Source organism: Cibotium barometz, chromosome 2, assembly GCF_041138505.1.
Source record: "Cibotium barometz isolate CiBa-2024 chromosome 2, ASM4113850v1, whole genome shotgun sequence".
NCBI classification, from domain to species: Eukaryota; Viridiplantae; Streptophyta; class Polypodiopsida; order Cyatheales; family Cibotiaceae; genus Cibotium; species Cibotium barometz.
Window position 1 is genome coordinate 45,424,664 of NC_141047.1, and position 10,759 is coordinate 45,435,422.

Here is a 10,759-nt window from a genome sequence, read left to right on the forward strand (position 1 = left end):
ACACGGAGGACTACTAGAGAAATAGTCTCCCCGATGATGGAGGCTTGTTTACTACTGGGATATTAGATCTCTTGGGATCAATCCAATTTTTTATGTGAAAATGATAGATGGGATTTCCTTCGTAAAATTCTGAACGAGATCAAAAAGGAGTATAGTGTGGATGTGGGGTAGTAGAGGTTGTGAGAAAGTCGCGTGTGGGTGTGATATATGTTGTTGGTTTGACTTTCAATAGTTAATATATATACTTTATTGCTCCCCTCCCCAAAAAAAAGAGCCGGAGGAGAGAGTACATATACAATGGTTCTTGTGTGTGTCATAAATAGCGCATATTTATATGTGTGTGTGTGTGTGTGTGTGTGTGTGAGAGTGAGAGAGAGAGAGAGAGAGAGAGAGAGAGAGAGAGTAGAATTCGTTTAATTTTGTTTTAAATGGAAAAAAAAAGAGCCTTTTTTTTAAAGGAATCCCGTATGTGAGGGTGTAGGTGGGACTCCTAGTTCCCACACGGGGCAAGGGCAGCAATGGCTTGTCCCTACGCATGCCCACTGGATGCCGCAACATCAGGTTCAAGGTCATTGCAAGGCAGTTATCGTAAATAGAGCATCTTCACATGGAACACTTGCTCCCCTCAAATGGAGCATCTTCACATGGAACACACACGCGTGCGCGCGCGAATGATTTGACTTTTATAATTGACGTTTTCATATGGAGAGAGAGAGAGAGAGAGAGAGAGAGAGAGATCTCAGACAAACAGAAACAACAATTATATAATTACATCCATATATCCACTACAAGTTTAGTAATGATAATAACAGGGACCCAAACTTGTTTTGGCTGTACAAAAACTTGTCATGGAAGTAACAGCAGTGACAACAAACTATACAAAGAAAAGCACCTGACTTCTAATTTTGGCTATCAACTTGTTTTGGCTGTACAAAAACTTGTCATGGAAGTAACAGCAGTGACTACAAAGTCTACAAAGAAATGTACCTGACTTCTAGTTTTGGCTATCAAAGTGACAACCTGCTTGCTATATACAAGGGCACCTACAAGTAAGAACCACCTCAAGCTGAAACATTTTTTAAGATGGATTCATAAAAGATAGGGCGTGCGTGCCACCCTTCAGCCACAGTCAGCACCATTATCACATCATCTGTTATATCCAACTCTCGAGACACTCCTGTAAGAAATCCACACTTCTTGTTAAGACTTTGCCCAAGCAAACCATCATACTCAGATAAGTGTTGACTGATATGATCAACAAGGCCGTTAGAAAGCGGGATATACCATCATATTCTCGTTGCATAATGCTTGCTGTCTCTTGAGTTTCACACCAGACATGCAATATGCATTGAGAGAAACTATGGCGCTTGGAAACCCCATGCCTTGCAACCACCTGCACATCAAAGAAAACACATTCCTCAACGACTTATAATCTGTTTTGCAACTGTCATAATTCAATATTTAGAAAGGCTACCTAAATGTATGATTACTTACCAAACCAAACAGCTTCTTGTATAAAAGCCTGTAAGCCGTTTGAGTAGAGAAATCCTTGGGATCTGGAAAGGACATAGCCCGGGTGACGGAAACTCCAACTCGTTGTCCGTACAGGGTGCATATGTAGTCCACCTTCTTCCAGTTGAATGCACGGTATTCCACCTCCATCTCAGTGACAATCTCTCTGGCTTGAAACCTCCTTACAAAGTACTCTACAGAGAGTGACTGCAATCAAATACAATCAATTGTTGAGCAAAATGGGAACATATACATGAAGGCAGAGGCAGTCCAGCTTCAGTTATAAAGAGAATCACCTCAGAGATGGTGGAGGTGCCACCAGCATTGCTCTCACTGCGAACCCTTGTCGCATCTCGTCCCAACACAAAGTGTAAAAACGAAGAAAATGCCTTGAACTGCCCAACCAGAATCTGTCGCCTCATCTCTCCTTCTGACGACTGGCTCTGAGCCTCTGCTGCTGGACGCTTCCCCATTAGAGCAAGTGTGAGCAGCAAATTCTCCTTCAGCGGAGAAGTGACAATAAAATCTTTGTTGAGCATGAGTAACATAGGAGGTATGTGCAGATCACTTTCAGGATTCCCCATTTTGGCAGGGTCTCCATGTGCAGCTTGTTGGACTTTCCTCCTCTGCTCTTCAATAAAACTAATTGAGCCAGGCTGAGTGTGGAAATTACTGCTCCTAAGGGGCTGCAAAGTTCTGTTCTTCTTAACATTTCTGTGATCATCATCTAGGTCACTTAGGCCACACGAATTCTTTAGAGAGGGCCAGCACTGCTCATCAAGGAGCACCTCCTGGCTGCCATCTGATGTAGATGACTTCACTTGGTTCTCCATGTTTGCATGGGAGCCCAAAAGCACCTTATCTTGGCTGACATATGTCCTGGTAGATGATTTAACTTGATTCTCCATGTTTGCATAGCAACTGGAGAGCACCATATCTTGGCTGCTGCTGTATGATGTGGCCATACTAGCGAAGGACTTGACTTGGCTCTTCGTGTTTCCATGGAAACCAGAGGCTCTTCCTGTCATCCTGCAGGCCAACAAAGGAGGCCAGCTTTCTTCAACGCCGACTGATGTACTGCAATCTACCTCTGCCTTGACCACTCTGAGCCAATTAGACAAGGTCCCCCCTGGACCTGGCCCTTTGCCAAGAGGAGTACGACACACCTCAGAAGTGCGGCCAACTTCAGAAGTATAGCACACATCCGGTGTATGCCCAACGTCCTCCGTTCTACATGAATTCTGCATCCCAGTTTCATCATGGCACACATCCTTTCTACATGAATTATGCCTTCTAGTACTGTTTCTTACTATATGATTATCATAACTACGTGTTCCCCTAGGCTCTACTCTAATTACCTCTTGATAACGGTGATCGTCGCTATCCGAAAAGCTATTATTCCCTCTGCTTGTCGTTCTTCTTCCATTAGTCTCTGTACATTTGCGCCCTGGTTCTGCAAAGGCGTTCTGTGCAAGACCCTGAGTGCACTCGGTGCTTGATTTATGGACAGAATTCGAGGAAATCTGATGCACTGCAGTGTAATGATCGACCTTTGCCCGGCCGGAGTCATGTAAGACTTCCGGATTGTCACCAAACGCGCTTGATTTGACAGCAAAATCCCTGACCGCTAGGCTCTCCGTCCTCGTCGACGACGGAACCAGGAACCGAGGCGGAGCGTGCGTCACTTCGACGAAGGCCGCCGGAACTCTCTCATCCGGCTGCTTCGACGCAATCATTCCGTTGCTGCGGCTGCCCTTTCTGCTGACGGGAATGAAGATCACTAAGCCTGCCGCTGTCGCTGCTTGGACGTCCGGCTCCACCGCTGCTCCGCCCTCCGGCTCCATAGACACCGCTGCTGCCCGAATTCCGATATCTCCGACGAGGATTGTTGTTACATGAGCGTCTCTGCTGAGAGCCGTTTCGGCTGCCGCCATTTCGTCCGGAAGATGTTGAGGATGACGATGATGATGTACTGGACCACCTGCTTCTGCTGTCCATGGTTGCGGAATGATAATGGTCCGATAAAGGACTGCTAGGGTTTCAAATCACCACCACCATACTGCGAACGCGATTTAGGGTTTGCTTGGAAATGAAGGTTAGGATTTGCAGAAATTAGGGTTTGCAGAAGATGAAGGCTACAGCTGCTGCAGCAGAAAGCTTTAGCCTACACGGTTACAGCAGTTCCTGCAGAAAAGGAGAAAATAATAATAAAGTTAAATTACCAAAACCAAAAGCAGCAAATTATCTTGCATCGCACGACAAGATCGCGTCCTGCCAGGAAAGAAACACAGACTAAAAGCGCCGCTAAATTTGGCTCTCCCGCCCCGTGACGTACAGGAGCGTGTAGCCTACCTGGCATTGCACGTAGCCAAAAGCGAACCAACACCCGTTGTGTGCCTTTTCGAGTACAGCCACCCATAGAGTGGGCCTTTTCGAGTACAGCCACCCATAGAGTGGGCATCTTGACCGTCCATCAGTGCTCAGGAAAAACCGCCCTTTAGTGTATTTTATCAAGGCAAACTTTGCACCCAAAGGAAAAAAAATTTGTCTAATCCTTTTTCACAAAAAGAGAAAATTTAATCCTAAAACTTGATATTCAGGGTAGGACAAAAGTTTTTCCTTTTTTTTCAAGGGTTATGTATGAGTATGTCTTTACTTTAAATTAGGATATAAAATATTTATAGTGTATACTATATACCCAAGTTCTAGCCGTTGCAAGACCTCCCTTAGGAAATTTTGGAGGTCATTTCTAGGGCCTTGTAAGAAATTCACAAACTCGTATTTTCTCTCTCTAGAATTTTTTTAAAAGATACCCTCATTAAATGTGTACTTGACAAGAAACTGTCGTCGCAAGTTATAAAAAAATGGATCTGACAAGGTATTGAAATGTGTGCACTAGCTACAAGTCGCTCTCAACTTTTTGGGTTTGCAAAAGGCACTTACGTCATGATATGGCACCTTTTCCAAAAATTTGATGCTACTCTCCTAATAGTCTACACTTACTGGCAGTTTGGTGTAGAATTTGGTGCTTTTGACATCACCATTGCGTGCAAACCAGCCTATAATAGAAATCTCGGCTTGAATTAGAAGTAGGGGGTTTTTTCACTTGCTTAAAAAATCGTTTTTTGTGAGCACTGCTGTCCATTATTCATAGGTTTATCTCCCAGCAGTACTCAAAAAAAATATTTTTCAACCAATCAAAATAATGATAACTTTTAAATCTATTAGGTTTTTGTTTCCCAAAACCTAGTGGCCTACAATGAGTGGAAAAAGAAATTCCATTAATTAGTTCATTAGGAATTTTTTGGACCCAAAGAGGGCCTCTTGGATTAACTTTTGATTAGGAATGGACCAATAGGAAGAGGATTGGGTGCACATTTTGACTTCTTTGACCCTAGGCTTTGGTTTGCTAATGGGGCCTAATTACTACTCTTGTTCCCCTACCTCCTGGGCCCAAACTTAGAGGTCCCCTACCTAGAATCGCGCAAATTAAAAACCCTAAAAATTACAAATTTTTAATTTTTTTCCAAAAGTGTGTTTTCCCTCTCAAACTCCCCCCCAACATACTCTAGATTTGGAAAGCTCATTTTGAACCTCTTTCTTCCTCTTCTAAGCTCTCCATTGCTGCAGAAACTCCATATCTCTCAAGCTCTCCCTCCTTCTCAAGCTCCCTCTCCCTCTTTCTTCCTTTTCTAAGCTCTCCATTGCTGCAGAAACTCCATCCCTCTCAAGCTCTCCCTCCTTCTCAAGCTCCCTCTCAATCTCCCTCTCTCTCTCTCAAGCTCCCTCTCTCTCCATTGCTACAGATGTTGGAATTAGGGTTGCAGGAAAGCACACAAAGCTTGGAGAAGAAGAAGCAAGAATGCACACAACACACAATGTATTAGATTGTGTCAATGTACAAAAGATAAGTTAGCCCTAGAATGATGGGCGTATATACAAGCCGGGGGGAAAAACCTCCTAAAGAGGGAAAAAGTGCCCTGGCGATCCTAAGTGTATTCACACACATCACTGCCTATATATATGGCAACAAATCCCCCCTGGGAGTGATGGTGTGAACGAGAGCTGGCACTCATGTATAGGGAAGTGCCATGCCCAAAGTAGATCAGTCCACAAAGGGGAGCAAGCCCAAAGCTTTGTGGAAAGCTTCGAACTTCTCACGAGGAAGCGCCTTTATCGGCGAGGTTGTCCTGTGTTGGCACATAGACCAAGCTGATCTCTCCTGCTCTGAGAGTCTCTCCCTGACATAGTGATAATGCACCTCAATGTGCTTTGTGCGAGCATGAAAAACTGGGTTTCTCGCAACTGCCAATGCGCTCTGACTGTCAGTGTAGATAGAGGTGGCAGACTCCTGTCCAACACCCAAGTCAGCCATGAGCCGTCTGAGCCACACACACTCAACCGTAGCTGTGAAAGCTACCCTCCTGTATTCAGCTTAACAGCTAGAAGTGGCCCCAGTAGGTTGCTTCTTGCTCAACCAAGATATGCATGAGCTACCGAGCATGAAACAAAAACCACTTGTGGACACTCTTGTGTCATAGCAACCAGCCCAATCTGAGTCCGAAAAAGCATGTAAATCTGGCGGCAACGATCTCCCCTTGGGATAAAACAACCCAAGATGTATGGTACCACTCAAGTAGCGAAAGATGTGTTTAACTGCCTTCCAATGCTGAGACCCTGGGCTATGCATAAACCTGCTCACCTGTGAGACTGCACTGAATGTCCGGCCTCGTAATGCATACATAAATGAGGCAACCAATTGCAGCCAACCAATTTTTTGATTTTTGTGCCTCATCAAATAAAAGAGGTTCTTCCTCTTCACACATACTAGACACAGCCAAAGCATAACAATCTAATGCATAAGAGGCATGCTGAAAACCTGAAAGAGTACGACTAGATATAGGTGCATCAATTTTACTATCACGCAAGGTTTGCACTAGTCATTTAGGCATACCTCTAGCCTGCTCATTTTCAGCCCTATCCTCATGAATTACATCCTAAATCTGCATCAGAAATAGGCTGATCTATGATGTCGTTTGAAATCTGCATAGGCTGAGTATTTGCCTCATTAGGACTTACATTTGAATTCCCACCTGTAAATAGAGGCAACAACGTATCAAATACATCTCGTGAGCTCACACCTGTCTCTTTGGTACATGATAACAAAGGCTGCACGGCATCTTCCACAAAAACAACATCTCAACTAATCAAGATACGCTTTGACTGCGGATTATACAATCTGTAACCCTTGCTCTCAACACTGTAACCAACAAAAATGCATTTGACAGCCTTATCATCCAATTTTCTGCGTTGTTGCACAGGCACTAAAGCATAGGCCAAGCAACTAAAGACACGCAAGTGACCAATAGAAGGCTTCCTGCCATGCCAAGCTTCGTATGGAGTAATAGACTGCAAGGCCTTAGTGGGACACCTGTTGAGTACATATGCAGCACACACGACAGCCTCAAGCCAAAACGCATGAGGCAAAGCTTGGCTTTTGACCATACATCGTGCCACCTCCATAAGTGACCTGTTTTTTCTCTCAGCAACACCATTTTGCTGAGGGGTATACGGCACTGTACATTGGTGTTTTATCCCACGACTAGCCAGAAATGCATCAAACTCTTTAGACATGTACTCCCCCCCTCGATCAGAACGGAGGGTGCCCACAGTACAATTGGATACATTTTCAACCATAAGTAAAAAGTGTTTGAAGCACAAAAACACTTCGGACTTTGCCTTCAGTGGATATCCCCATGCATGCCTTGAGTGATCATCAATGAAAGTCACGAAGTACAAGTGTTTACCAAATGACGGAGTTTGCATAGGCCCACATACATCACTATGTACAAGTTGCAATTTGCGAGTGGCCCGCACAGAACCATCCTTTGGAAACGCAGAACGCTGCATTTTGCCCAAAATACAGCCTTCACAAACATGTTTCAATGGTGCCTCAAGAGGGGGCAATGAAGCAACCATATCAAATTTTTGCAAACGCAGCAAACTAGCAAAGTTCAGATGACCAAAACGAGCATGCCATAGTTTTGCATCTGAAACTGCCTTTTCATCAGAAACTACATTTGCTGAATCTTCCACACACTTGTCATAAGAATTGAGCCTATACAGCCCACGAAACAAGGTGCCAGATATAATAATCGTATCACTAGAAGTCAAATCATGAACAGTACATCTGTCATCCACAAATTTGACTACAAGTCCAAGTCTAGCAAGCGCAGAGATAGACAATAGATTCTTCTTTATCCCTGGCACATACAACGCATCTGAAAGTGTGAAAGCGCTGCCATTTGCAGCAGTAAGCATAATTTTACCAATGCCCTTCATTGGGTAAGAAGCATTATTGGCACATGTGACAGTATTCCCATTAGGGACAGCCTCAAGACAAGTGAACATATCACGATGCAAGGTAATGTGCTTTGTAGCACCACTGTCAAAATACCAAACATCAGAGTCAACAGAAACTGCCAAACATGCATCATGTACAGATGGGTCATACTGGCAATACACGCTAACCCATTCTATATCCTGCACAACATTTGTAGAATCTGCATTTGTAGAAGCATCCACTATTGTGGCTGCATTTGACTCTTTCTTCTTTGCCTCTTTGGCCTTTAGCTTAGGGCAATTCTTAATGACATGATCAGTTGCCTTACAACAGTTGCATCTCATTTTTTTCTTGCCTTTATCAAGAGCCTTCTCAGACCTATTGTTGCTACCTGTGGAAGAAGAAGAAGTTGCAGACCTACTAATAGGAGAAGAAACAGTGGAAGGGGCTGCCTTACCACTTCTTCTCTGCTGGACAGCAACAAATGCTTGATCAACTGCACGCTGCCTAGCCCTGTTTTGCTTGGACTGCGCTTCTTGCAAGAGCTTGTTGACTAAAGTATCGTACTTGACAACATCAGATCTGTCCTCAGTAACAAGTCTCCACATGGAAGCAAAAGTCTGATATGACTTAGGTAAAGCATCAAGAACAGTCTGCACAAGAGAATGATCAAGAATAATCTCACCTGTAGAAATCAACTGTTCTTCCTTGAGATCTTTAATCTCAGCAAGAAAAACATTCATGTCATCATCTTCCTGCATAATCTTCGATTCTAGCTCTTTACGCAGGTAAGTGATTTTTACCTCGTTACGACCTGCATACAAACCAGCTAGAATATCCCAAGCCTGTTTTGTTGTTTTAGCTGAACGAATATGTGGGGTGATGTTACGTTTGACAGAAAGTGCAATCAAGGCATGAGCCTGCGCATCTTTACCATCCCCAACGAGCTTGTTCAACAGTGGGTAAAACAGCAGCAACAGTAGAGCTGCTAGAACCTGCAACATCCTCAAGAGATCCTACATCCACCGAACCAGGACGTACATCCATACCCTACACAATGTTTCACACTCCTTTTGCAACCAAAACATGCTGCATCATATATGCCCAAAGTGGGTAGTTGCTGTCTCCATCCAATTTGTCAGCAGACAACATGCGAAATACATCATTGCTGTTTTCAGCCATGGCCACTGACTAAAACTGATGCAAAAGCTACCTGTAATGAAGCAAAGACTGAACAGAAAACAACTCGTGCTATGTAGCACGGTCCACAATAGAATACGTATGCTTGTTTTGCAGAAAACTACACTGTCAAAATTTCTGCACAAAATGACGAAAACACCTGTGCAGAACTTGAAATGCAAAAACGGAGCCCGAAACGACCTCAGATGCAATTTCTGAAAACGCAAAGTCCTACGGGTTTATTTGCAAAGTATAGAGACCTGCAAGCGCTCGTGAAAGCTCACCTCAATCAGAGAACGTGAGTCGGAGGGTACTAGCGGCGTAGCCCTGGGAGCCGATGCCTGCTCTGATACCAACTGTTGGAATTAGGGTTACAGGAAAGCACACAAAGCTTGGAGAAGAAGAAGCAAGAATGCACACAACACACAATGTATTAAATTGTGTCAATGTGCAAAAGATAAGTTAGTCCTAAAATGATGGGCGTATATACAAGCCGGGGGAAAAAACCTCCTAAAGAGGGAAAAAGTGCCCCGGCGGTCCTAAGTGTGTTCACACACATCACTGCCTATATATATGGCAACAACAGAAACTCTATCCCTCTTTAGTCTACTCTAGGTTCAGGAAGCCTATTCTCAAACTCTAACCCTCTTTTAAGCTTTCCATTGCTGCACTGAAAACCCTGAACTTTCTCTCCTCTCCACTCCTGTGTTGTAAAACAAGCTTTTCTTTTCCCTTCTTCTCTTTTCTTACCACCATGGCCTCTTCAAGTAATGTGAGAAGACCTAGGGAGAAGGTGGAAGAGCTTGTGTTGCATAACACAAGAGATGAGAACAGAGTTTGGGCTCTAACAAGATTCAGGGTTGGGGCTTGGGTCTACATGCAGCCAAGCTCTAAGGGACCACATCGAGTGCGTCAACTAGGGAATATGCTACATCATTGGAAGGGGTGGCTACAAGGCTTAAAGCATACTAAGAAGGAAGGACTGGTTGCCATAGTGCAACATGTGTATACCCTTGGAGACATGTACATTCAAGGCCAACGACCAAGGTTTCCTTCAAATTGTCAGTGTAACATAAACACTCATATTTTATAGATAAAAAACCAGGTTTATTTGGCAAGCTAGAAGAGATCCCTAATCCCCCTCTTAACAATCTCGAATGGCCCAAACCTGATGCTTGGACCATCTTATGCTTAAAGTTTAAGATGGTAAGTGATATCATGGACATGATGCTACGTTGGTGCACTATCTTGGTCGGCTTCCTATGGATGGCATCGCCATTATCCACAGGGACTACACCCCTCAATCCGCATTCACTCTCTTCTTTTTGAAAGCCCTCTCTAAGGTGCTCTGTGCAGCCTCTATGGCATAGAGCACCAAATGTATAGTTCTGATTTAAAAATCCCTTACCTTCGATGTTTTTGGTTCTGGATTTAGGGGTAAGCTTCTTGCTCATATAGGTATAGCCAAAAGCATAGCCATAGAGGATCCTCAAGAAATAGCCCAATCACTCCTTGAGCACACTCTGCCCAATAACAAGAGAAGGAAGCTCAATATTGTAAGAAAGCTTTTGTAAAGATGATGTATCACTTCTTATTATGAATACAATATAGTTTTTGCAAACTTTTCATCAAGTATATCATTGTTTTTTCTAGTTTGTACCATCAATGTTTTTGTAAATGCATCAGAAATGACCCTGGGAGCTTGGGAGAGCAATGCCAGAATAG

The 10,759-nt window shown here is 43.7% G+C and overlaps 1 protein-coding gene across 2 annotated transcripts; it reads right to left on the reverse strand.

Annotated features, from left to right (window-relative positions):
- Positions 1–745: 745 nt before the first annotated feature.
- On the reverse strand, positions 746–3,781 carry LOC147641137 (uncharacterized). 2 transcript variants are annotated; one of them, XM_086818568.1, is made up of 5 exons: positions 2,871–3,678; positions 1,809–2,753; positions 1,495–1,719; positions 1,285–1,393; positions 746–1,177 (listed from the first exon to the last, which is right to left on the reverse strand). In XM_086818568.1, the coding sequence occupies exons 1-5, from the start codon at positions 3,444–3,446 to the stop codon at positions 1,062–1,064; spliced, it is 1,971 nt and encodes a 656-aa protein (XP_086674694.1). In that variant the 5' UTR covers positions 3,447–3,678; the 3' UTR covers positions 746–1,061. The 2 variants fall into 2 exon arrangements, with proteins under 2 accessions (XP_086674694.1, XP_086674688.1); XM_086818562.1 differs by having other exon boundaries at positions 1,809–3,781.
- Between the last annotated feature and the right edge of the window lie 6,978 nt (positions 3,782–10,759).